Raw genomic sequence first — 27,955 nt, 5'->3', positions numbered from 1 at the left:
GGGTTGTTCAGCCTGGAGAAGAGAAGGCTCTGGGGAGACCTTAGAGCAGCCTTCCAGTATCTGAAGGGGGCCTACAAGAAAGCTGGAGAGGGGATTTTTACAAGGGCATGTAGTGATAGGACAAGGGGTAATGGCTTCAAACTGGAAGAGGGGAGATTTAGATTGGATATTCAGGAAGAAATTCTTTCCTGTGGGGGTGGTGAGCCCCTGGCCCAGGTTGCCCAGAGAAGCTGTGGCTGCCCCATCCCTGGAGGGGTTCAAGGCCAGGCTCGACGGGGCTTGGAGCAACCTGGGCTGGTGGGAGGTGTCCCTGCCCAGGGCAGGGGGGTGGAACTGGGTGATCTTTAAGGTCCCTTCCAACCCAAACCATTCAGTGATTCTGTGATTATTTCCATTGCTAGTTTCCCTGTATGAGGTTACTTTTATAAACTACCTGAGCAGGAAGGTAATGCAGCCAGTAGGTAATGAGAGGTGGGATCAAGGTCCCAGCATTGACAGTGTTGCACTGAAGAGAAGGCTCAGAGCGAGGCACAGGGACTACCCGCGAGCCTGGCGTGTGGGCTACGGCTGCTCTCAGCGGGCACCGGAGGGTCCCTGGCAGTGCACCACCAAGGAGATGGTCCGGGAGGTAGGCTGCAGACTGCCCAAGAGGTTGGTCTGCGGTCTCATTTTCGGAGCCATGTGTGGCTAGAGGTGAATAAATTATGTCTGTAAATAACTGAATTCACTTCTCTTTGGCCTGCGAGCAAGGCTGCACTTCAGAAGAGTCCTGTTCTCTGATGTTGTTATAGGTTTAATCTAACAAGAGTTAAACTTCAGGCTTCTGATTTAAAAAAAAAAAAAAAAACAAGAGGTGAGGTAGAAGAGGCACAAATACAGCCAGCAGCAATTAGCAGAATAATGGGACGTTACAAAATCTGTGTTCAGTGCCTCTTAGCATAAAGTCTTTTCTGGAGGTATGTCCTTTCAGAAGGCATTTTGGCTGCACAAGGAGAGGACTGGAGGATTGCAATCTGTAATTTTTTTCAGAACAATTACTTGTCGGAATTGGGTGAGGGTTCCCAGGAGGCTTTTCAGACAGCTGGTCTAGGGGGCACTGCGGGCCGTTGAGGTCCTGAAGGAACTGCAGGAGACTGGGTTTGTACTGGCGGCCTGAAGTGTGGAAAACACATGAAGTATTTCATGAGTCGAGACAACGGGTTCTTTACCATTTTTAAACAATTGTTAGCATTTATACATATATTTAACTCTCTGCCCCTCCCTCGCCCTCATAGCATGTACATGTCCCGTTATGCTGTTTTCTATACAAGCACTAAAACAGCATTTCTCCTTCAAGCATTTAATCTTATTTTATCTCGTATGATGCTGCATGAAAAATGCTCCTAAGCAGAACATGAGGCATTAGGAACTTCACTTACAATGACACAGCAATGGAAATGTAGCAAACATGAAGTAAAGAAGTTTTTAAACACTACAAACCTTGGACTGGGGAAATGCGATATGGTAAAAAAATCAGGACTTGACGTGGCAGGCTGGAAAAGATGTCGCAGAAAATTGAGTTAACAGAAAACTCGGATTTCAAAGTGTGGCTGATTATCCAGTATTAAGCTAGTGGCATTTTAGAACTAATTTTCATTTCCTGTGACATTCTTCGTATTCTATTGCAACATTTTGTTTTGATAATTTTTATTTTGTTTTGTCAGCGCTAGATCCAGAGCCGGGCTAAGCAACTTCTCTGGTATTTGGCCGCAGAATTCAGAGCAATTTTTGGATGCTCTGCTAAGTAGCAGCCTGTTCCATCCCATACGACTCACAGCCTGTGTCAACAGGGCAGGCAACGAGGCTCCTACTTCCCCAAAGAGAAATCCCGTCTAACACATTATAAATTGTTATAAATACTTGGAAATTTCAGATGGTTTCAATGTATGAAAAAGCTCCAAAGTCATCAGTAGCTGTATTAAAAGAAAAGGCACTGTATAGTTTGGATTACTCAACGTGAAATAATGCAAGTATGGATCTATCTTACCTGATTATTTCTTGTGTTATGACTCGCAGTGTTATTTTGCTTTGGTTGCTGCACATTGTTATCCCTGAAATAAAAAGCGTGTCATCAGGCAAACGCCCATGGTTTATCTACCTTCAGGGATGTGGTTTTTTCCAAGGGACGAGGCCACAGTTCAGAGGTCTGGATTCTGTTTCTGCCTCCACCCCTTTCTGGCCTTGGCAAATAATTTCAATGATGTGCTATGCCCCTGTGTCCATGCAATACAATTATCAATAACAATTAGGAACGTGCAGTGTATTTGGGGGAAAAAATGCTTGAGAACTGACAACTGGAGCATCTGGATTAAACTACCTAATAGCAGGGTACGGGCTACTAAACACCTACCACTGCTATTAGCAGGGAAGTCATTTTTCTTCTAGGAAATATGGAATTCTTTGTATAGATAAAGCATCTAACTGGCTTGCTAAATTAATCTGGAGCATGCTCTCAAGTGTTGAAATATGCATTTGTAGTAAGTGAAATACCTGTGTTGTCTTCTACTTTTCCTGCAAAATTTTCTTTTTATTGCATCACGCTTAATTACTGCTAATACAGTAACGATTACTATTGGCAACACAAGGAAGAAAAAAATAAGCAGACCATCCCGAAGTGATGTATCTAGAGAAAAAGAATTGAAGTCATGTCAGACAGTAATCTCGTTTAACCTCATATTACAGCACTTTTTCTGTTTAAAACACCTTTCTGTTGTAAAAACTACAATTTCAAATTATTATAGATTAAAACTAGTAACTCCATTGAAATTTATAAAATGCTGTGATCAGAAAAGTAGGATTTGGGCTTACGTTATCCAAAGTTCTTTCTGCCTTACCCACCCCTTGTTGTATTATATACAAACTTGGTCCTTGTCCATGTATTTTTTCAAGAATTCTAAAGCAGACAATTTTGTATTTGCTTACCCACAATTGCTCTGCACATCTTCTTTGCCTTCCTAAACTATTAATAAATACAAAACATTTTTTTCCCTTTCCCAAAATATGAATTGAGTAAAATGCGATAAAATATGAATTGGGTTTTTTGCCTCAAAAAGCTATGGAGGATGAACTTTGCTTGTAAACAAAGAGGGAAGATATTTTTCATGGTCTTTTAGTGTGAAGGGCAGCAAAATCTACTCCATTCTCCCTTTGCAGAATTTCTTGGCCCTTACACGAGCCAACTGCTGCTTGCTGCATGCGCCTCCTTAACCCCTCTCATTTCTGTGAGACCCTTTCCTTATATAAAGGAAATATATTCTATATATTCCTTATATAAAGGCTGCTGGTTTAATTCTCAAGCTGTAGTCTTCCTCTGTGATGCCCATTTTATCAGAACTCTGTTTTAAATACCTAAGTAAATATCTATTTCAAAATGTAACAGTAATTTATGTATTGCTTTTAATTTCAGTAATTCAATGTATTGCTTTTTATCTCAGACAAAATAGAGGCCAAATTCTCCCTTGGACCAACTTCCTTGCTGTCTGCAAACTTACACATCAGATAATAATGTTTGTTCTTCAAGTCAGTCCATGATTAAGTGTCCCATGCAGTGGAAAAAAACCAGTTGAAAAGAGACTGAAAAAACCCCTGTTATCAGTAGATTATTTTATCAGACATGGGAGGCAAAAAGATGGCCAGTTTCACTGTCCTACCTATGTGAGCTGGGCCACTGTCCACGCTGCCGCCGTAGCCCGACTGGTTACAGAATGGTGGTGCCCAGCCAGAATCGCAGTGGCAGTTCCCGTTGTTGTTACACACCTACAGTCGATACAACAGGGATTAGTCAAACGAACAACGCCTTTCTGGACGCGGCCACTTCAACCTCCGGTATGTATTTGGATTACACATTAAGCATTGCACATGGAAACAAGAAGTACTGCATATTATCGCATAGAAATACATGAAGTATTAATCAGGAATAAGCTTTTCCCCTCCATAACATCCCCAAAACACTGAGTGCTACTGACACCAGAAGTTCATCCTCTATAGAAGTTAGCCTTTGCTTTGTTATTTCCCTGCAACAGATTGCAATCCAAAGAACGTCTCAGTTTTACAACCTTTGGACTCCATTTTGATTTTTCGTAGAGAAAGATATAAATCAGGAATCACTAGACTGGCCTCCTTAGAGAAATATTTTCCTTTTGCAACTCGACAGCCCAGTACTATTAGAAAATTCCCTAGGGAAATTCAGAAGAAATGGCTTTCAATGTTAGTGCTAAGAGGTTTACAGTATACCGATAGCATGAATTACAGATAAAAAAGTTGACAACTTTTAATAGAGATCAGAAAAAAACAAAGCCATCTGGCTGGTTATTGCTTTTAGGCAGGGATTTTGCACCTGCCTCTGTCTTTGAGAAGCAGGGCATGAAAACACCATCTACTCACCCCGTTATCGTTACACTTCTGCTTTACATCACAGCTGTAGCCCAGATGACTTGCATCAATACATTCAAAATTGACACAGGCCTGGAAAGAGTCATTAGTGTCTTTCAAACACAAAAACTTTAAAAAAAATCCCATCCTTTTATAAATATACTCTATAAATGTATATGTTTACAAGCCTACAGTTTTTACTTAAGTGTCAAGAAAAAGGGCTGATAGAACATTCAGTACGTCACAATTTTATAGCTGTATTTGTCTCAGATTTTCTTAAAGTCTGTGGATGCATTTTGATGGAGTAATTTGGATTACTGATAATGTAGTTCATTGATTTGTAGCATCCCAGTTTTTGAAGAGCTGATTGTTTCTATGTGTGTGTCTCAAAAAGCAGATTTTTTAGTATATTATGGCATAAAAATGAGAGCACTATGTAATGCTTTTGAAAGGTATGAACTTTTCAGTTGGTGGAATATATTCTGTAATGTTGCTGTGATTCATCTTACCTTCTTTTCTCCACAGGCTGTTCCATCATGAACTTGAGCGGGATCAGGGACATCTGATCCTAAGTCAAAGTCAGAAGACCAGCATAAAACCCCAGATGCATTATGGACAACACTCCAAGCAGGAAGATTTTGGAGACTAACAGATGTGCACTGGAGCTTGCCGCACAGACTGTGCCTGTATTGAACAAATGACACTCACAGACAAGGTGAGCAGAAAAAAACCCAGGATCGGTGCAAATACACCATCCAGCCAAACTTTTTAGCTTGCATTTCAAGGAAATATTCTTTTAAATATCGTGCTCTGAGAGTTTGTAACAGAATATATTTTTTACATTGAAGATTTTAGGTTTCTGTTTTTTACAATGAAGGTTTTAGGGTTAGCTTTTATTTGCTGGTGACTTACTGAACAGGACATTTCTTGTACACTCCGCCTCTCATCCCACAGTTTCCAAACCTATCTCCTTTAATATTTGCTTTTTCAAAGCACACATCAGGTGCTTTTCGTGCCCCTGTATGAAAAACAGTGAATCTTAGTAAGCCACTACAGTGATTTAAGAATATGAGAAAGAAAATTCTGAAATGTCTATTAGGAGACTACAAGTCTTTTAACATTAAATTATAAACATACCTTTTCCATATATAGACTCGCATTGTGAATCAAAACTCTGGCATACTCCATAGTAGCAATATGCCTTCATGTTGTCGCAAGGGTAACCATTCATGATGTAAACGTCGTCTGGACAGTAGGCGTTGCTTCCATTGCAGTATTCGGGTAGGTCACAGAAATCCATTTTTGGTCTGCATTCTGCTCCCGCCACTTTAAACTAGAACCAGAGAGTTCAGAGAACAGTGGCAGTTGCAACATGAAACAATGACAACTGGGAACCTTTTGTGACTTTAAAGAAGACAAAATAGTTTCTCAGATCAGTATCTAAGGAATATCCGCAACTTCCCTCAGTTTCATATGGTGTAGGCGGAAAGTTTATGAGCTGAGCCTGCACAGCACTTGGGTAGATCGTACAAATGCGTACACAAGCACAAATTAAAAAGCAGCCAAGTGTGATAGCCTTTGGGGAAGCCTGGTGTTGCATAATGGAGATCACGACTACTGCATCCCCTGATTGCTCTGGCCTCCTACGAGGGGTGACGCAGGGATGACATTGCATTTCTGAGCTGCTGGCCAAGAGTTGTTAGACACAAATTCTCTGCTTACATGCTCTCTACTGGTGAACGTAATTTGATAATCTGAAAGCATGTCAAGAGTACTATGATAGCTCTTTTCAAACATTAAGAAATACTAGTAAATCGTATCAATTTAGCTTAATAAAGCACAGCCTACCTTGCAATTTTTGCAGCACAGTCCTTGAGCGCATTGCGATCCAGGCGTGAGTTTGCAGGTTGCAGCATCACAGCAAGGGTTAGTACATTCCTGAAGAGCAGCCGTGGACAAGGGGACACAACGCTTTTACTTTGGTATATAGCTAGGAAAGTACATCATCAAACCAAGCGCACGGACAAACCAAACTTGAAATACACCGTCTGTCTGGCATGTTCTGAGGTTGAGAACCTTCTGCTCTCACAGAAACCAGCGTACAGCTTGACTGTATTTTTTTACCAGAAGTCATCAGAAAGACATCTGGTTTGATGTGTTGTGGCACAGGGGTATAGGCTAGGTTTACGCTTTAAAAGGACACTAAAAGAAGCAGAAGACTTTGTTTTTTAAATAACACTTCTTATCACCCCTCCCCTCATCTTATTTTTCCACTACACTAGCAGCTGATGTAGAGAGATGTTGGTACCTTTTCATGACTTAGGAGGCGGCCTGTGATGATGGAACCTGGGTTTGCTGACAGCCTTTCGATTTATTGGTGGTTTTTTTGAGACACCTTTATTTTCTAAGAAATGAGCCAATATAGCCCATTATTTGAGGGACATTTTGACACTGCAAATACGACCAACAAAAGTAACTTTGTTGTGGGTGAAGTTATAGTTAGGAAACCTGCAAGTGCTCTGTAGATGAGTAGTCTCTTTTATGTAAGAGAAATATCCATTTTGCTAAAACCAGCACAAAAAACACTGGTGTTTCCACATACTCTGCACTGAAATGCTCTTCTTTCTTAGGCATTGGCTCAAAGTTTTGTGAAGCCCAGTAGCCCTTAACTGAGTTCACATCAAAATCAAAGTTATGATTTTAGGCTTTTTCTAAAATTGATCTTCATATTGCTTGCAAAAATGTAAAATTACAAGGAAAACTCCTCAATTATTAATGCAAATCAGGTATACAAAAAGGCCAGTGCCATACAACAAGTATAGGACGATATGATATGATATGATATATGATATGATACGATACAACAACAAGTATCCAGTTGAATTTAATTCATTACCTGCGGTTTGCCACAGTCACATTCTTCATTGTTATCGACCACATTATTACCGCAGACAGGTTCCTTGTAAACGTTACTTGTCTGGGGGGGATTTCTAAGGCAGTTTCCACCTCCATTTAGAATAAGGTTCTCAAAATCATCAGCACTGCAGGTGCTGAAATTCCTGGATCCACTGGAAAGCATAATATTATTTTTTTATTATAAATACTTTGCTTACAGGAAAAAACACAACTCATGCCCTTAAAATATTGTCAATCTATAATAAAGACTGTGTTTCATAGCATTAGGAGATCACGAAATACCTGATTTTTACTTTATTTTGCATTGGAGTACAGTATTAGAAGTGAAAAATACCATATATAACAAAAATGCAAGCACTTTCAGAAGGAAAAGAGATCATCAGATTATCCATTCTGGCGTCCTATATAAAACAGGCCTTAGAAACTCCTTGTCTGTACTGGGTCTAAAAATGCTTGTTTAAAAAATAATTTCCAAAAAGACATTTGCCTTATCTTGGACTCCCGAAGAACTCAGGAACGCAGCTTCTTATAGTAGTTTCATCCAGTCTTTAACTGCCCTGATTTATTAATACAAATGTGGATAAATAAAATAATATGATCTTTTTCTTGTAAGGGGAAGCCAAAGAACAAATTATCTGAAAGAAATCTAGACTGATAGTTTTTGTTTAAATTAACTGTTAAGAGAATCTGTGTGAAGGACGGCATGTTTGCACAAACCCAGTGAATATATGTAAAGCATTCTCAGGGTGGTAAAACAAAAAAAAGCAACATTCTCTCATTAAAAAATAACAATTAAGAAAATCCAAAAAAGTTTTTAGGGATGCCACAAATAAAGAATGACGGGATCAGAAAACAGGTAGTATTTCAAATAAATTAAAATGACATCAGGACCTAAGTCAGTGAATTCACCTCTGTGATTAAGTTTTTCAAACAACTCCCCATTCACAAAAGTTCTTCAAGATTCATGGGAGTTTCACAGCCTATAAGGCATAGTCATTGCAGGTAAATAACAATTATTAAAATAAAAGAACTGGAAATCTTACTTATCTGTGCTGTGCATAATATAGGATGCAGGACACCTTTTATCGTCATGTTTCATTCCGAGATTATGCCCCAGTTCATGTGCAACTACTGTAGCGTGACGTAACACATTGTTATGATTCAACTAATAAAAAGAATCAGTGTTAAAAAAATATAAAACTAAAGACATTACTAAGTTTCTACGTACTAATTTATTCAAGCCACAAGTCTCTCAGAGGCTACGAAGACAGAATACTAAATTGTATTGACAAGTGAAAGCCGCAAGAACAGACAATTTGTCACGGTTTTTCCAGTAAGGCCAGATTCAGCCACTCTTTCTGTTCCGTCCATTAGCATCACATTCTGCATAATAACACAGTTCATCAGTCATGACACTGATTTCAATGGAGTCTTCAAAGACAAAAAGACTTAAAGAAAAGAATCTGCCTCTTAAGATTGTCCATGATGTTGTGGCACCCAGACTGTAAGGACAGGAACGTCTGGAGATACTGGTGCTGCCCCAAGGGTGAAGGAGAAAAAACGAGTTTCTGGCTAATTTTGCCAAATTTAAAATTCTTGCCCATTTACAGCCTCATTGTGGAGAATTCCAGACACTTTCGAATAGAGTGCATTATGTTCACTGTCCATCCATGTAAACAATCAAAAAATACACACTATTTTGTAGCTGCATTCCCATCCCAAAACCACTGTGAGTATGAACCTTAACGGTACAAGAATGGGCTTTTCTTATACAACCTTGAACTAGCTGAATTACTAAAAGGGGATAAAAAATTATTTCAGGACTAAATCAGCCAAACGGACTGGAACAAGATGAAGAGAGAAATTGGAAAAAAAGCCTTTTTAAAATTTATTTTTAATATAGGTATAAAAAAGTGTGCAAGTCTTTACATCAGAAATCCCATGGAAAACAGTACGACTCCAAGACCTGAGTGACTCGAGCAAACAGGTCAACAAATTGCACATTATTTATTTCGGATGTTCTGGAAGGTACCTCTGTGGAAGCAATGTCTGGCAATAGGAGTAGCTACAACTCTGTAATGGGTTGTGTAAATGCACAGGGGAAAGCTTCCAATGGTTCAGGTGCCTCTTGGCCTCACTAGCAGCTATCTACGATAGTTTAGCAGCTCCTAAAGTGCTAGTTTCTTCCACCATTATGTACTTACAGTGCTGATTGATCCTCCCTGGACTTGTGAGCAGACGGTACCTACAAAAGCCATTCCGATGGATCCACCATAAGAGCTTCTCCCTCTGCAACAAAAGCAGTTTGAAGGTGGTGGTGAAAGAGGGGCTGAAAGTTCATGATTTCTACTAAAAGACACTGATGAGTCTGAAACAAATACTCCAAGACAAGAGTTGGTCTCTTGAAGTGAAGAAGAAATTTATCGTCCTGTCAGGGTTTCACTGTAATAAATAATGAAATCTGAATAAAAGAGCTTGAAAATAATGACCAATGACCTAAATCTGCTATGTCAGTGCTTCTGAGTTCACGGAATCACAGACTGGTTGAGGCTGGAAGGGACCTCTGGAGGTCATCTGGACCAACCCCCCTACTCAAGCAGAGCCACCTGGAGTTGATGATCTATAAAGAATTCAGTACGCTTTCTTGACATTTTTCCAAGTTAAAACATTTTGGAAATTGAGTGAATTTTACTCTAGTTATATATTCATTCATACACAAACCCCAAATCATATGCATTAACAACGCTGTGGCATGGCGAGTTTTTCCACTGAACGAACGCTTACATTATGAGATGGCTAACATCATTGCGGGATCGTTTAAGAAGATTTTTCTGTCTCCAAGAAACAAATCTACCCAGTACATCTCCAGCTGAACCATCCATTACAGATATGCGGTTTGTATCCGTCCAGATCTCTAATCCAACTAAAACAATCTGGATGTTTAATGCTCTATACATCTGAAAAAAAATATAATGATAATTACTGTCCATCGGTCTGTTTCAACTGAATTATGAAAGATTACATCACTACTACTGTAAACATTAAGCTGAATATAACTTTAGTTTCTTTGAATAATTAACAGTTTGATGTGAGGAAAGAATACATGACTGAAGGCAATCTACTTCATGAAGGTACCTAAACCAATCTTTCAGTTGGAGAAGTTGGAAAGACCACGTTCATTCATTTCCTTAGCTAATTGTCTTGAGGAGAAATTGAGAACAGATGATCAGAGAGCTTATGGAATTGTTCACAGCGCTGACAGTTTGCTTAATAAAAAAGAACTACATACATCCAGGAAATACTCCTCCTGGAAATGTAAAACCTACTGGATACCTCACGTTCCTGGAGCAGCCAAAATCTGGGAGCACAGAGTAGTGCTTTAAAAACATCTTGCATCTCTCCCTCTGTCTACACCTCTATAAGACTTGTGCATAGATTCATGAGGTGCCTTAAATGTGTTACAGATTGCTGTATAACTTCCAAATATACTTTGAAAACATAATTATTCAGATTTACTGCATTCGCTGTTCTTTTGAAAACTACGATAAAACAGAAAACTACGATAAAATAGAAAACTACTGAATCTCAGCAACTTGTCTGACCTACCCCATCAACATAATTTATCAGCTCAACTGTTTCCTTTTGCACCGCAGCAGGATCAGATTCCTTCATCAAAAACTGTAAAATATCATATGAAAATATCAGAGAAAAGATTGTAATGGTTTAATAAAATGTATGTAGCATTGGATGCAATCATTACCCTGTTGTTATCCACAACCACAAATAATTCCACATAGCTTTTCTGTGGCAGGACAGCTCGCTTCTTCTGCAAATCAGAGAACACAGTAAGTTAATATAATGACTAATGAGTTCAAGGTTTCTTAAATTATCTTTCTTATGATTTTCATTTCATGGATTTATAAAGCAATTAAGTATTTTTTAATGTGGCCTATCAATTTGCCTTAGATTTCCAGATAAATACGTGTATGTCAGTAATTCACTTCTGCTCAGGCTCTGGGATGCATGAGCTGAATGGCAGCTTCATGCCTTTCACATCATACCCACAACTGTCTTGGGCAGAGCTCTGCTCTTCCACTAAAGGATTGCTTCAAGCTATGTTAAATTCCCATTGTGCTGTTCCTCTGTTTCAGGGTTTCCTTAGCTGTAATCTCACCAGTTCGGGGGCCATGAAAAATGAAGGCAACAAGGAAGTGACTTGCCAGGCCAAACCGCCCTGGAATGATACCGTGCCAAAGCAACAGCTCTGGAGACCCTTAGCTGCTGGAACAGGCTGACGAGAAGGCTTGGACTCAAGAGAGAAACAGAAAGGTATTTACCCTCAAAAGCTTTTCCCTGCTAGAGGTACTGTTTGATAAAAACTCATATTTCACAGACTGCTTCACAAACATCTTCTCGTGATGAAGGCTGCCATTCAGCACACCACAACGGAAGGGGATACCCTGCATATCTTCTAACTGGTAGAACACGTGTTCAAATGTCCTGGATGAGTTGAGCGGCTCCATTCCATACCATTTGCCACCAATGTAGAGAATTCCTCTAATAATCATAAAAGAATGAAAAATTATTCCACAGTTTTTTCCTCGTGATTGTGACTAGATGAGTGAATGACAGCTGGATACGTAAAAACTAGAACACTTCATACCACTACATTGAAATAAATTATGATCCTAAATTATCTTAATATAGGGGGTAAGTTCAAATGCCCAACAGGATCTCAAAAGACAAAACAGAACTTTAATTTAAAGTAGTCAATCACACACAAGTGTGGGCTCCTTGAATCAGTTATCGGGAAAGCCAAATTGTTACAAAATGGGTCTGGACTGTGGGTAGAGCTGATGCAAAGGGTCACTTTTAGTCCTTATCTCTAGTCTCAGTCCTTGCCCCATGCAGCTAAAGTAATCTAGCATTTTAGAAAAAGATATCTTCTAAGACAGAAAGAGAGGCTAAAAGCAATCACCTGGGTGTTTACGAGGGCAACGGCAGTATTGCACTGCTGAGTGCAGCTAACTGTAAAGATTTTGCATTTGTCCATGGCTCAGAAACAGCTGCTACATGCCCATTTGCTGTCCCAGAATCTTTCAGAAGCTGTTATCTTGTTCTCCAGAATCTCAAAACTATATTTAGAACAAGAATTGTCTAGTTAATATCTTGTGAAAGAAGATCCTCAAAAATGTGAGTACAAGGTAGCCAAAGGGTTTGAGTCCGGGTAAGTTTGCGGAACAACCAAAATGAAATATCTGTTGTGCTTAGTGCGATCCAGCGTTACCTGAAATACCAGTATGTTGACCATTTTATTCTTCACTTAAAGGAATGCCAGGAAATGTCATTATTTATTGTGAGTTGCATCTCACCATAGAATCATAGAATGGTTTGGGTTAGAAGGGACCTTAAAGATCATCTAGTTCCAACCCCCTGCCATGATACAATACATGAAAGCTATGCGGGTGAACTTCATCCCATTTGCCTCTCCCTGCTTGTGAAAAAAAACATCAAACTGAACAAGGCTACTACAACCGACAAGTATATCCAAAGTCCAGCTGAAGAGCCAAGCTCAGTGAACACAGGGGAGCACGGACATGCTCTGAGCACATTCTGAATATCTGCACAATTTGCTGTGCATGCCATCTCATTTTGACAACTCACATGCACTGATTCTGCGGGGAGAACACCACCTTCTTTTATGCATTAATCTGGCCCTCTTATGTTTCTCAAATAAATGTAATTTTCTTGTATTTGAAATACAAAAAAAAAACCTTTTCAAATTTGGTCAAAACTTTTTTCCACAGAAATGTTTTTTCTTTTGAAACGTGCCCATCCGTAAGACAGAATTGTTCACAGGAATGTGTGAAGTTCAGCAAAAGCTTAATCAGATAGTGTGTTTCTTCTACAGAGGCACCTCTGGTCAAGAAATTCGCGTCTAGTTACAGAGGCCTCAGTTCATGCCCATGTTCTGCCTATATTTGATTATGCTGTCTCTCACGTTGTCTTTTTCTGTAAAGGAATTTTGGGAAAAGGGAAAAAAGTGGTAGTTGAGGGAAGATATAAAACCTCTAATGAGTTTCAGCTTCATCAAAAGGCGAAATATAAAAAAATAACCCACAAGATAGGATGGTGTTTTCTCCCCAGCTGTATGATGAATAGCAACTGGATTTTTTACTGTTTTACTTTGGTACCGCACAATGAAGTAAAGAGCAAGAGGTAATACCTAAGGCCATCGCACGTGCTAAGAGCAAGCATCGAGTCAGCAATTCCTTCAACAGTGCCATAATAATAACAGTGCGTCTGAAATGCAACAAAACCACATAATTAATGACAAAATAAGATTGTTGCCTTCAAATGCAAACTTATTTTCTAACTAACCTTTTTATTTGCATGGCATTAAGGCTGCCTGTTACAAATGTATAGAGTTCCCTATGCTGAAAGGAATCTCAATCTTCTTGGAGTAGATTATTACTTGACATGAGTACTTACAAAAGCATTTGGTCTCTTGGTTCTAGAAAACAATGAGCTTTTTAGCTTAACCCATCATCATCTTGTAGCAAAATCTTGTAATCTACATTGCTCCTCCTGTTCCTAAACAGACTCCTCTCAAAGGCTGATGTGAGAAGATCTCCCATGCACAAAGCACCCAATTAAGTCTCACTGAGCTCACACGCGATTGAAAGTTGAAACTAAATTCAAAAGTATTTATAAGTCTTATTTGATACAGGACTTAAAAACTATAGAGCTTTGATGCTGCCACTGTACATTTAATTGCATAATATGCAAAGGTGACCTAATCAGGTAGCTCAAATTCAGCCTTGGCATAATCTCCTGGCATCTCCTTTTGCACCTTGGAAGACAGTGGTGCTGTATCACCATAAACAGCCCGCTCCCACAGCAGACATAGAACCTTATGTTTTGTGGTGACAGTTAAACAGAAACGCTACAAATGTGAAAATTCACAAAAGCCTCTTTCCCAGCAAACGCTTTTTTCTGTAGATACTTTATGTGCATCACTTGCATTTTCTCCTCCACTGCCAAAAATGTAACCAATTTTCACTGTCCTATTGTAGAGATAAGACACTCAGAATTAATGGTTGTGCATTCACTTTTGCTTTGAAAACATATTTAGATGAATACACATCCTTGTCATCCTCAGTTCTATCAAATTGTTAGTATGGCTTCAATTTATAAAGCTTGGCTTCCCTGGTTTGAGGAAACTCTTATACGAAAGGGGAATTTTATTATGTACAATACCTTGTTTTTTGATTGTGTTGCCTCCAGTTTCCCATTTTCCCCATATGTATATAGCACAAAGTCTTCGCTAACAAGCTTTCTGGAAACAAAAATAAACTACTGCTCTTTTAAGTCTATAAAGCAAGAAAGAAGTGAAGAATCCTAGTAAGTGCTACATTCTGTTAGCAGCACGCTCATCCTAAATTATTATTAAAAACTACGGATAGGAAACAAAATACCTCAAAAATGAGATGCGATATTTGGAAAATAACTTATTTTGAAATATTTTAACTAAAATATCCATAGAGTAGGACGTAAGCAGTCTATCTTATATCAGGGCCTGGACTATTACAGGCTCAGGAATGAGGAACAACAGTAATAGACAAATTTCTTCAAGTATAACACAGCTAACAACCCTCCCCTACTTGCTACTAAAAAGCTAACATTGAGCTGAATTCTAATTTTCCATAAGGATTTTCTGAAATCTACTATTGAGTAGTGCTAATAAAATAAAAAAAAGTTTCTGCACAACTAGAAAAAATATTATTCCCTTCTATTTGCAAGCTACTACTGTAACAGACACTATTTAACAGAGTCATTTTGTAATTACTGCCATCTGCCATTTAAATGGTTTCTTCTGAATTTTTGTCAGTATAAAAATACCTGTCTGTATTTTATAGTCTGCATGCTATATGCAACTAAATCCCAAGATGGAATGATTTCTTAAAACACTCTATCACATACTTATTTTTCTTCAGTTTTAGGAGGTATGTTCCGTTTCTGGTTTTAATTGAGTAAGAAAGGTTGTCATGTGAATGCTCCTGAAAACAGAGTAAAAGATATCACTTAATTAGGTGATTTTGTACTTGGTTGTGCCAGTTTCATGTTTTCTTTGACAAGAGAAGTCCAACTACTATATACGTCTTAAATACCAGATTTACAAAACCACATTCCTAGCCCTTGTGCCTTTCAAACTCTCAGCGGCGCACACTATATCCCTTCCTATGGAAAGTTTAAATTCTACTAAGTAAAAATTTTCATGTAGAAGACAGAATGAAAAAGTACACAAAGTACACAAGAAATTCAATATGTCTGCCATTACAGATTTGTGGAGGGAATGTAGAAGATATAAAGCCTCCAGAGAAATGAAAACGTAAAATCTGTGGTATTAAAAGAACAAAAAAAGAAGCGTTAGTAAAGCTAAACCTCGACGAGCATGCTGTAGTTCTATAGGCTGAGGAAGAGATGGAGGCTAGTGGAGAGGAGGCAGATATTGCTTGGATGAAGGTGGCCAAACTCAGTTGCCCAAGAAGGGCACAGCCCATGTATGCCCAACTATCACATCATGTTTGTGACACTCCTTATGTAAATTATCGGCAGACGGATGAACAACTCACAGATTCTTCCTTCCTTAATCAGTTTGCACAAAGATGACTAATGCTATTTCAGTAACAGTTACTTCAGTAATTAACTCGGTTATCTGGAACAAAGCTAAGTTACCTCAGGACTGAAGAATTAAGGCATGGATCTTTCTCTTTTAACTCATTCATTTAACCTGTGTGACTCTGTGGCACCATTTCTACAAAGTGAGCATCAGCCCTCTAGGTGCTACATGGTTGAAATCCTCTGGTTGTCCAAAGACCAGGTACAATGAGAAAAAGAACATATACAGCATGGACATTAGTTCAAGTTGGAGTTCAACATCAGATCTGACTTGGAGGAAATGGAAATCTTCACGTTCCTTCCCACTTCTGTCTTACAAGGCTGTTAACAGGACTAGAAGTTTGAAAGGAGTTAACTTAGAGTGAAATCACAGACTTTTGTGGCAACAAATTTACTCAAAACTAGTTGAAAACACTTAGAATCTAAAGAGATAGTGTGGCGCACTTTTCATGACAGAAATAATCCATATATACCATACATTGTGTGTGTGTAATGTAGGACAGTATTGTGAAAAACAGCAACACCAGAAGAAAAAATCAGATAGAATAACAAACCTCATGAAAGAATGGGTGATGTTTCTCTCTGCCTGTCAGACTTCGAGGAATAATTATTTCTAACGTAGAAAGTCTGGATGTCTGTTCAGAAGATACACCTAAAAATAAAGTTTGAAATTTCTAAAGAATCAGGATAAGTAAGACATTACGTTGGCGTCTGCACAGTGGTGATTGCCGAAAGGTCGGTGATCCAGCCATAAATGGAAAGAGAATAATTTCAGACAGTACGTGGCCCAACTGCCCACGCTCAGTTTGGTCTGTTTCTGCCAGAGCTCTTGGATTATGCTAGGAAAAGTGACAGAAATCAACATTTTCATTAATGGCCAACTTACGTCTTAATTTCTGAGTGTTTAAACCACACATATGTGGCCTCATACATTTATTTTCAACATACAGGTATATTTTTAACATGCAGAAATCCTGTTTTGACTGTATTCAAGGTTAATGACTACACAACCCCAAACACAACTGATATAAACTGCTAAAAACTGCAAATTCAGGGAAAAGTTTTCTTAAACAGGGTGTCCAAAACTGGCTGGCAATCTTGGCTTTAACTCTTGGTCTTACCTACTGACTTATAAACTGGGATAATAGCTCAATTTTTTCTCATTCCTTCAAATAGACAATATCAAACCAAATTAATTATTGATGAAAAAAAAAATCTCTCAACCAATATGACAATAACATAATAGAGAATCCCAAGAGCAAGAAAAAGATTTTTAAAAATCCCTTTCTGTATTCACTGCATACTTTGATAGCGATGAAGAAATAGTTTAGGAATGGTCAAACTGATTTAAAAAAAAAAGTAACTTCAGATTAACACTCGGGTTTTCTGGAGCACAGAAAGAAAAACTATCAAATGATCTAAACACAATCTTAATTCTCGCATATTCTGGATTATTAACTTTGTGTATCATTTTTGAAACATTTTTTCTTTCATGACCTACACTTTTAACCTGATATACCAGAGAGCATCTATGCAGCTACATTCTCTGTCCACCCATCTGTCCTCTCACAGTAATTTTTGGAGTAGCTGGACAGTTAAAATCAACGGTGCAAGAGATGCTAACATCTCAAATAGGATTAAGTTCCTTCAAGCTTTGTGAAATCACCTCCTCAGTGCCAGGAAGGCTGTACAGACCTGTAAATCTACAGCAGGGCTCTCTAGGAGTGGCTGATGGATGTGTAGTTCAATTATTTGGAATGGTGGATCCCACTTTGGCAGGATGTTCCAGAACTTGCTAGATAGAGAACTGGAGAATATTGTATCTCCAGAAGAATAAATTCTGTCCCTTGATACACTGGGGAATGTTTTTTACTGGTTACAGAGCCATTTGCTGTGGTATTGTCTGCTAGTACTGTTAGGTCCTGCGCTTGCTCATCTTTTCCCTCTTGCTCGTGTCTCCACTTCCTTCTGTCCTTTCCTTGATTAAATCAACTCCCCCTTCAGCCCTCTCCTTCCTTTTAAATCCCTTTACTCCTCCTCCTTTACCAATTGCCCTGAATGCGGAATGCATACAATTGTATCCTCTGGATATAATTCTGCCACCTGCTGCATGCGTAATCTTGGTTCACCGGCTGCCTCCTGCCGTTGCCTAACGCTGCATTTTGTTTGCTCCAGCAACAGTCAGACCTTCGCAAAAGTTTTGTAGCCTTTTACAATATATCAGAATAATCTCCAGAATATAATGCTAATGTAGGACGCTAAAGATAAGAAGTCTGTTGAGTATCTGGTTTCAGGCAAACAGTTTTATGAAACCAAAAACAATCTCCAGTGATTTTTTTTTTAAATTGGCTGAACTTGAATTCAACTTCCTTTGTCTTGTCTGCCCATCAGTTTGGTTGCAGTATTCACTTGGGTCAACAGAGACACAAACAATGCTTTTAAACAGGTTACAGAATCGACAATAACATGAGTTTTAACTATGAAAGTGGTTTCTTCCTTCTTAAATTGTTATTTCATAAGGAAACAAAGAGATTTATTCTCATTTATAGTAGTACAACGTCACCCTCAGCCTCCCACATTCCTGTGAAAGGAATTTGGAATGGGAAAGATGCCACGGAATCACCCATTCAAAGCGAGGAGGAGGATTCGTCAGTGTAATGATGATCTCTACCTATTAGATAACATCAGGATTTTTAAAAGCTAGGTGCAGGTAGCATATGTTTAACATTAAAGACTGCCATTGCAATCAAAATGTGGAAGTTGCTATTAGCAAGCAGGTCAGCAAAGAATATCGGCACTCAATATCTACTTCTGACTTTACTCTTAATTGCCAATAATTCTATTATCTAAATCACAAAATCCATTCTGTTTCATGAGCTAAGTGTTGAACTAACAGTGGAAATGCAGTTCTAAGAATTTAGACACCTGAAAGCAGGAAACCATCTTTAATGCACGTCATAAAAATGTCACTTTCTAAGAAAAATTTCAGGTGTTACATCTAAATCTAAAATCTGAAGCCGAATCATAAATGGAAATGAGTTAATGAAGAACTAAAACAAAACTGCAGGAATTTCCCTCACGTTACTGAAGATTGATGAGAGTGACAGTAACTGCAGTTGTCACAAGCAGTGTCCTGTACAGAAGATGATGTATTTACATACCTGCTGCCTCCTGGAGAAAAAAAAGCTACAAAGAGCTAAACTATAAAAAGCTTCAACCTGTAATCTTTTCCAGACGCTTTTTTTCTTGAACAAGATTTTCTCAATTAGCACGTCGGCTAATAGCCTAATATCTGGGGAGAGAGGTGACTCTGTTTGAAAGGTGTGCATCGTTACGATCAGGACCAGAGAGTACAAGAAGACTTGGAGAAACTTTCTGAATACGGAATAAAAACTGAAAGCTTACCTTTTATCCAAAAAGGCTTTCCAGTTAAAGTTAGTCCAAAAGTGAAGAAAAATAGGTTGTGTTTTAACATGACTAGATTTCTTGGAGAAACTGCTGCAGTATCTGAGCAGACACTGTGTACCTGGCTGTTAGCTGCACTATGCAGGAGAACTAGAAGAACGAGAACCGTCTGCCCCAAAGGAAAACAACAGAAAAAGCACTCCGATACTTCATCTCCGCTAAGGAAACGGGAAGTAAAATTTAATCCATTAGGCTTGCAAAAAAACTGGTTAGACAGCTTAACGCAAATAAAAAGCAGCACATTCTCAAATGCTGATTGGAGAAAGTGCACCAACCCGTGCCAGGGTCAAGCTGGTTTATTCTAAAGGACTTTGGTACCACAGTGAGATCATGTGAGATAAGAAACATAAAATATCGCTACCAACGCGTACAATGTTTAGAATGTTTATGCTGGCTATTGTCAGCTCAGTAAAAAACTCCACTATAAACCAGTTTACCCTCCAAAATTTCAGCTTGTTCTTAGTTTTCCATTTTTTCACCATTACTTTAAAAACATCAAAAATGTGTATGAACACACGGAAATCCCCCAAACATGGATTTTACCCAGTCCCTTCTATGGTAAAGATAATTCTCCTCACCAAAAGTCCGTAATTTTGTGCAGCTCATCGCTCTTCCTGGATGACAATAATTTCCCGAGGCATCATGCGACCACATTGTCACCAAAAGCAGAAAATAAAGGTTTCTAAAACTGGATGAATTTGCAATGCATTTCAGAAGCATCAAGCACATTTAGAAACTCAAAAAGGACACTGATACAACACATTTTTTATGCTAAAACATTTACATTAATTAATTTTAATTAATTCAGTAAGTAAAACAGAGAAAATCCATTTTTCCATTGCTAGTAAATCACATAACGGCTTAAGTGAAAAAAAGCATTTGTAATATTAAAAAGTGCATTTGTAATATTATCTTGTACAGAGCCTTTTCAAGTCCATCTTCCTACTTTCACAGACCTAATTAATGTTCCTTAGCTGAGCACCAAGTAGAAGAACTCGATATCCGCGTTCCCTGGGTTTACGCCGGTGCCGCAGCATCAGGAGCAGCTTTCCCCGACTCCAGAAGCTGGGATCCTACTGAAAATTAAATGAACCCCATCTTTTATTTATAGTCTCTCACCTTCCTAAGTGGTACGCGATTAGCATGCAACTCTGGATTCTGGAGCGTGTCCAGAGAAGGGCAACGGAGCTGGCGAGGGGTCCGGAGCACAAGTCTTGTGAGGAGCGGCTGAGGGAGCTGGGGGTGTTCAGCCTGGAGAAACGGGGGCTGAGGGGAGACCTTCTCGCTCTCTACAGCTCCCTGAAAGGAGGGGGTAGCCAGGGGGGGTCAGTCTCGTCTCCCAAGGAACAGGCAATGGGACAAGAGGAAATGTCTTCCAGTTGTGCCAAGGGAGATTTAGATTGGATATTAGGGAAAAATTTATTCACCAAAATGGTTATCAAGCACTGGAACAGGCTGCCCAGGGAAGTGGTGGAATCACCATCCCTGGAGGTATTTAAAAGCCGGGCAGACGTGGTGCTGAGGGACATGGTTTAGTGGTTTTGTCAGTGTTAGGTTGATGGTTGGACTCAATGATCTTAAAGGTCCCTTGCAACCTAACTCGGAAGAGAGACTTGCGTTGCTGCCAATTTTCCTATTTCATCAAGTTATCTGGCACTGACATGCTTTTAAGGCTCTTCCATCTCTCCGACAGAGCTTTATTTTATTAGAAAAAGGACCAATACTGGTATTTCCCCACGCTGTGGGTGTTAATTTTAACACCTGCTGTGCAGCAATGAGGCTGCCCCATGACTGGCCGCCCCCGTCCCTGCCGGCCCTTGCTCCCCGCGGCAGGCGGGTGAGCGAGGGGAATCGGCTCAGCCCGCACCCGCTGACACCCCTGAGGGCCTGGAGAGCAGGCTCCGGGCGGGGGAGGACACCCATTAGCGACCCCGGGGCGCACCCACCGGCCGCCCGCCGCCGCCGGCCCGGGCTGCAGGCGGTACCTCAGGCGGGGTTCCCGCCGCAGGGCGGGGCGCATGCGCAGAGCTCCCCCCGCCCCGCCGCCTTGCGCAGGCGCCGCTGAGGCTCGGCGGTGCACGGCAGCCGCCGCCGCTCGGTTCCCGCCCGCGGCCTTACGATGGCGAGTGGCTGCGCGGCGGTGGCGGAGGAGGAGGAGGATGCGGTGACGGCCGAGCCGCCCGGCGGCCCGCGGGAGCCGTGCACTGTGGCGGTGGGGTGCTCCTGGCCCTGCGTGCCGCCAGACGGCCTGTCCCGGGCGCTCTGCCTGCGGGGGGACGCGGGCGGCGGCGAGGCGAGGTGAGGGCGGCGGCGGTGGAGGGGGACCCTGGGGGCCAAGCCGGCTCCCCTCAGGCGTTAGGGGGTGCCGGGGCGGGCGGCAGGGCGGGAGCGGGCCTGGCGAGACAACGCATCCCTGGCGCTTCCCACCCGCAGCACCGAGGCCGTGGTGGTAGAGAGGCGGGCGGCCGGCGGGGGCCAGGCCCCCTGCATGCTGCAGCTGGAGTGCCGGCCGGCCGGCGCCGGGGAGATGGTCTCCGTCGGTATCCTGAGCGAAGCCCGGAATATGGAGGTGTACGTGGGCGAGGAGTACTGCGGGACCGGCCGGGGAGAGAGCCTGGGCGCCGCCCGGGCCCCGGGGTGAGTGGCGGCCGCGGGGGTGCCTGGAGTGGGCGGGTGTCGGGGTGTGGGAGGGTGTTTGGTCCTGGGTTCCCGACACCGCTTGGTCGTTCTCTTATGGCAACGTCGCTGTCTGTGTATCCGTAAGGTGCTGCTGCTTGTAAAGACCTGATGCCTGCACCACGCCAGCCACCCAGTTCGGTGTTTCCTGAAGGTCTGTGCGATACTGGTGGATGGGCGTAGGCACCGCAGTCGCCTGGGGTAGCCCTGGTGTTCCCCGCACACTTACTGGTGGCCTGCACAAATGCTGCCTCCTTGGTAAAGATAGAAGGCTGCAGTTGTGCTAGTTACCTTTTTGTTCTTTTGGAATTAGTGAAACGTTTAATTCAGTAAGTTATAAAGTGCTACTTTGAAATTCTGTAGTGTAAGACTGCAGAAGGAGTTAGGACAAGCGCAGCTTTTCTGTGTATCCTTTAATCTTTCTGGACAACAGATCTGCTCGACTCATTCAGCAGGTCTTTTTTAGCTGATCTTTACCAGATCTCTTGTCTCTTTAATACGTAGTCATTTCACACTTTTAAGAACAAGAGAGAAAATTAAAAAAGAAGGATTTATTTTCCCCTTCAATACTTCCTTCCATGCTTTTCCAGGGGAATTAAAGCAATGTTTTCTCTTTTGTTTTTAAGTCATTACATGGCACATCCGCTGCTTAATTAGCTAAATAAAACAGCCGACTCAGAGCCTCAGGGAAGATGTGTGAATAACGTACTGAACCTCAAAAGCTTCTCTAGTAGATAATGTACGTACACATACAAATCCTTTTTTACATATATATCAAATAAAATTCAATACAAGTTGCATATAAGCATTAAAACTGCTATACGACATTAGAAATATGTTCCAGTCAGTTTTGCTTCTTATCTAAATATTTATTGATATAGAGTATTTCTACTAAAGAAAAAAAAGTACTTTGTGTTCTGATGTCACTGCTTGTTTATTTTATTTTTCTAGTGAAACTGAAAAGGTTACTTTATACAGAAAATACCTTAAGTTTGAATGCCCTGCATCCTCCTGCAGAATTAAGGTAGGGAGTTAACAGAATTGCTTTATTATTCATTGTCTTTTTAATCACTTAATTGACTAAATTGTCTTGCTTGTAGTCAAATTATATGAAGTGATGAAGTGTATAAAACCAATAATCACTTAAAAGTCTGTTGGGTGGTATTGTGTCTTGATAGCAGGTTTATCCTTTTGTATTTGTATCAGCTTTCTTTTTATGAAGACTTATTTATATGAGAGATATAACATAGTCTTAGAGGAAAAAACTTCATAAACCAGTTAAACTGCAGATAATCAATAGTCGCTATGTAATTAGAACTGCTAACTATGATGCAGTTAAATAATCTTATGAGAATCTATATGGCCACTGCTTTTAAGTGTTAAGAAGATCGAGGCCTGATTTATCTTTGGGTTACGCAGGCACCTCTGTTTCAGTCAGAATTTTCTGAAGAGTAATAGCAAGGAGAATTTCTCTGGAAAAGAGTTCATCATTGTTTTTCCCAAGTCTCAAAGAATAATGCATTGTCCCATACATTCAAAGTAAACATGAAACTATTTTTTTCCTAACCAAAATATTTTTTTTCCCCTCTTGCAATAGCTGCTCTCCATTGGTGAGAAACAAAGAGTACTCATCAGTAAAATAATTGTACAAGTGAAAACAGTGTCTGCAAAACTAGCAACTGATTTTCCTTCACTAGGCTTAAGCATAGATCTAGACAGAGTGCAAACTATAATGGAATCTATGGGATCTAAGTTGTCTCCAGGTGCTCAGCAACTCATGGACATGGTCCGATGTCAGCAGAAAGTAAGTCACTGTGCTTTTCCGTAAGCATAAGTAGTACTGATCTGTGAGCTTACCTTCTGTAACAGTTAAGCATGTTCTGAACTGATCTGGTGAAAAAGATTTTTGATTTTTCTTTTTTTAACCCCACATTTTCTGCCATTTTAATACTGGTTCAGCTATTTCCACCCTTAAATGCGTGTAGTGAATAAAGATTGTGTACTCAAGGAATCACTGTGCATACACCAAGTACAGAGTTAAGAACCCTGTATCATCATCATTTTAAACTTCACTGCCACCCTACTCTCCTTTGTTTCTTTCTGTTGTCACTGATTGTCAAGGATGGTGGGCATGTTCCCTGTAATGTTTTGGGTGTAGATAGATGGGCTGGTTTGTCTCCTTTATGGTTATTAAAAACACGTTACCTTCAACTAAGGGGAATGCGCTCTTACAGAGCATTTATTTGATTTAGATCCTAATCCTGCAAAGTAGGCTATTTCAGCAGAATTCTGAATCCATCTCATTTCGTTAATGCTCAGTCTCGGGGACATAGCATGGTAAAAATGAAGTCAGTAAAACTTCTGCTACTTAGAGACTAACAAGGTAATTAACACATAATATGTGCAGGGAAAATCTTTGCCTGTGCTTTTCCTTAAGAATGTAATTCGGAACTACTTTTAAAATCTCTACATCACGCTAGTAGAATGCTGAGTTATAAAATATTGTTACTGTTGTATAATTTCCAGTATGTTTTAATACTTAGTCGTATTGTTTTTCTTCCCATCAGAACAATTTACCTCTTGGAGACAAACTTAATTGGATCTTTGGGAAAAATTCAGACTTTGGAGGTGACCATGCAATAGATGGGTCGCACAGTGCAGCTATTCAGACATCACTAGATCAATCAGCCAGTGAACCTTTGTCTGCTAAAAATCATTTAACAAGTGAAACAGTATATGAAGACTTAAAAAGTCGTGATCTGAACACGCAGGTACCTGAAAGAGGGAGTACTTTTGATTCTGAAAGACTTACTATCCAGCAAAATACAGTTGACCTCAGAAATTATTTTAAAGTCATGGGATCTTTGCATGCGCAGGAACAGGCGAGCGAAACCCCAAACGTAGCTAATCCACAGGTGCTTCTTCCTTTTCTTCAAAACTTATGTAGTCAGGTAAATCATCTTCGGCTAAAAGATGGCGATAGGCATTTTGGTAAAAGTGCAGCAACTAAAGAGGAAGGCATTCAGTGTGTTGGGTAAGTTAAATTTTGTACACTTATTGAAATAATAGTTTGACTGTATTTATTGACAAGTTTAAAACATAAACAGAATACATAATGTAAGCATTTTGTTCTCATTAACAGCAGTAGTGAATCTTAAAATACGTGGTTTTGAAGACTGGCAATGAATTTTTCAGATGAACTGCTTGAATATAGGAATTTTTTTCAGAAGAAATCACAGGATCATTTGTTGTTACTAAACTGCTTGTATCTTTTGCCTCCCTTTCACCTTTTATGATTTCAAAAAAAAGTATGGTCTTTCTCCCATTTCCTATACATTTAGTTTCTCTTACTCATCCGTTGCTACGTTTTCATTTTGACTACTTCTACCTCCTAAATTCGTACCTCTTCCTCTTTTTGCATTAGGTGCTGCAATCTTTCTGCTGTACTCAGTGTATCTCTTCCCACCGATCTTTCCTATCCCACCTCATTTGTTGGCATTTACAATGCAAACTTTGTAATAGTAGTAGTAGTGCACCCAGTTTGATACCTAAGGAACAATAGTGGAAATGGTGAGAGGTAGGAATGTTGCATAGGATTCTGGGTTCTAATAGAGCCTGAATATCTCCAGCTCCTGGGAAAGTGCAGTATTTTTGAAGAATGCAGATGCAAAAAATAAAGAATTGCATAGTTTATATAACTCTTGAAACACTTTAGGTGAGAAGAATAAAGCCTGCCATACTGACAGAATTTGAACTCTGTGTATACTGTTGTGTGGGTTTTGTTACACATAACAAAGCTGTCTAATGCATAATTGAGCCCTTGAAAAAATAAGGTTGAAAGAAGATGACTATATACCCTAGCATGTTTAGAAAAAATTTCTGAGATTTAAAATGTGGCAGGGAAGCAAGGTATTTTACTTGCGCTAAAAATCTAATACTTTCCGAAGTTTATTGTCTAATAAATGAGATTTTATATTTAAATGAAGTTGAAGTGCCCAGATCTCTAATCCTTGTCATTAAGAAATAGGTTATACTTACTCTTATATTTGCTCTTTTCACAGAGTAGAACAACAGCCTATTTGTTCCTATTTGGAAAAGATCATCTCAAAAAATATGGATCTGATGGAGAAAAAACTAATGGACTATATTGATCGCCAAATCCAGGCTCTTCAGACACATATAGATAATAAAATGGTTCTCTTAATGGACTTGGTTCAGAACTCAAAGCCAAACAAAATTTCACAAGCACACTATGATTCTAACGAAGGGTTCTCTAATGGAGAGAGATAGATGTATATAGATATAGGACTTCAATGTAAGTGCTTTAAGGGCAATTATACTTTACAAAGCTTAGTATTTATGGAGTTGTAACTGTAAAGACCTTCCGTGTTGTTGACTTGCATTTTGTTACTGTAATTCTATCCACTATTGTACACAGTTGTTAGTTTTATGAAAGATCTTTAAAATGTGTGTTTTTTCCTAAATATAAGAATTTTGTATGCCCTTTGTGGCTTATTTATTTAAAGAGGATTGCTAAAAGCCGTATGAAACACAGTTTCCCAGTTTCAGTTTGAACAATGGAGAAGTACTCTAAATAAACTGAGTTACAGCTTATCTTTTTACCTACATGTAATCAGTTCTCAATTTCGTTGTCTTGATTTTTGATGTGTAACGTGTTACCAGTAGAACAGAATGTAGTTTCTTTGTGCTTTTGGTTTATTTTAATGGCATTGCTGTTGAAGATATCTGTTACTCCATCTGTAGGAGGAAGGGTGATACTGGCATTGCTTAACTCAGACTGTTTAAGGAGTCAGGTTTAGAGAGACAGGCTCACTTGAACCCCAGCCTGGGTTCTTTGAAAGTGTTACTGGCTGTACAGACACCTAAGTTAGGGATCCAGGCTCCTTAAGTGATAGCTAAAACAAGGCTGTCATATTTTGTTCCCCTTTACGTTAATTGAGCCATTCAGGAACAACTGAAATGAACATATACTTAGTAGACTTGTGCTTAACCATGGTTCATTATCGTAAGAAGTAGAAGTACTTCATTCATGGTTCCTCTCAAGGGGACGTTGTTGCCAGATAGAACGTGCCTGGCCTAGGATCTGCTGCATTTCACCAGCCTTAGGCCAGAGGAGTAGCCTTATTGCGTCATATGTACTTCAACCTGTTGGGATCAGGTCTGCTGTCATTTGGGGAAGTAGAAATGTGAGTTGAAGTCCCTCTTCTGTGGAATGTCAAGCTTCATACTTCATTCTGTTTATTGTTCTTTGAATTCTGCGGTGCACTGTTTAACTTGGATTGTATTAAGGACTTAATGGTAAACTCCAAAGTTGGATGTGCAGACATCGGTTGTATTCACTGTCTTAAAATCCGTTGAGCAGAAGCTGTTGATGGGGAAGCAAGTGTTGACAGAACAAGCAGCATAGGCACGTACGAGCTAGTATCTCTATCTAGTCTACCTAATATTTTCTTTTTCTCCAGGAAAACTGTCTTTTGAAGACTGTCAGATCTTGATGGTAGCAGCCCAGAGGAGTAGATTTTTGAAGAGAGGATAATTTGAACAGACGTCTCTCAGTTGTCCCTCAGCATAACTCATGCCAGGTGCAGTTTCAAAGTGATTCAAAAAGAATAAAAAAAGAGTTTTGTTGGGTTTTTTCTAAGAAAAAAGGACCTAAAGTATCTTCTACTTTACAAGTCACTTTACAGGTGTAAAGTTAGTTTTATAGATGCTTTCTAAGAAACACCCTGAGGTAGACACATTCTTTTACAACTAAGTAATTTAAGATACAGTACTAGGTTGAGAG

At 39.8% G+C, this 27,955-nt stretch overlaps 2 protein-coding genes across 2 annotated transcripts; one reads left to right on the top strand and one right to left on the bottom strand.

Annotated features, from left to right (window-relative positions):
• Positions 1-143: 143 nt before the first annotated feature.
• Positions 144-19,483, bottom strand: LOC141744733 (disintegrin and metalloproteinase domain-containing protein 9-like). Its single transcript, XM_074591336.1, has 22 exons — positions 19,414-19,483; positions 16,563-16,660; positions 15,310-15,386; positions 14,587-14,665; positions 13,553-13,629; positions 11,664-11,883; positions 11,087-11,152; positions 10,933-11,004; positions 10,111-10,283; positions 9,531-9,615; positions 8,370-8,491; positions 7,307-7,478; positions 6,259-6,348; positions 5,548-5,743; positions 5,323-5,428; positions 4,920-5,094; positions 4,423-4,503; positions 3,690-3,795; positions 2,530-2,662; positions 2,027-2,090; positions 1,480-1,532; positions 144-1,152 (listed from the first exon to the last, which is right to left on the bottom strand). The coding sequence occupies exons 1-22, from the start codon at positions 19,481-19,483 to the stop codon at positions 1,074-1,076; spliced, it is 2,394 nt and encodes a 797-aa protein (XP_074447437.1). The 3' UTR covers positions 144-1,073.
• Positions 19,484-21,517: 2,034 nt separating this feature from the next.
• Positions 21,518-26,763, top strand: C6H10orf88 (chromosome 6 C10orf88 homolog). Its single transcript, XM_074590404.1, has 6 exons — positions 21,518-21,771; positions 21,907-22,110; positions 23,101-23,173; positions 23,747-23,953; positions 24,717-25,183; positions 26,211-26,763. The coding sequence occupies exons 1-6, from the start codon at positions 21,593-21,595 to the stop codon at positions 26,437-26,439; spliced, it is 1,359 nt and encodes a 452-aa protein (XP_074446505.1). The 5' UTR covers positions 21,518-21,592; the 3' UTR covers positions 26,440-26,763.
• The last annotated feature ends 1,192 nt before the right edge of the window (positions 26,764-27,955 follow it).

The sequence above is a fragment of the Larus michahellis genome, chromosome 6, assembly GCF_964199755.1.
Source record: "Larus michahellis chromosome 6, bLarMic1.1, whole genome shotgun sequence".
In the NCBI taxonomy this organism is placed as follows: Eukaryota; Metazoa; Chordata; class Aves; order Charadriiformes; family Laridae; genus Larus; species Larus michahellis.
This window is presented reverse-complemented; position numbering and strand designations above follow the sequence as displayed.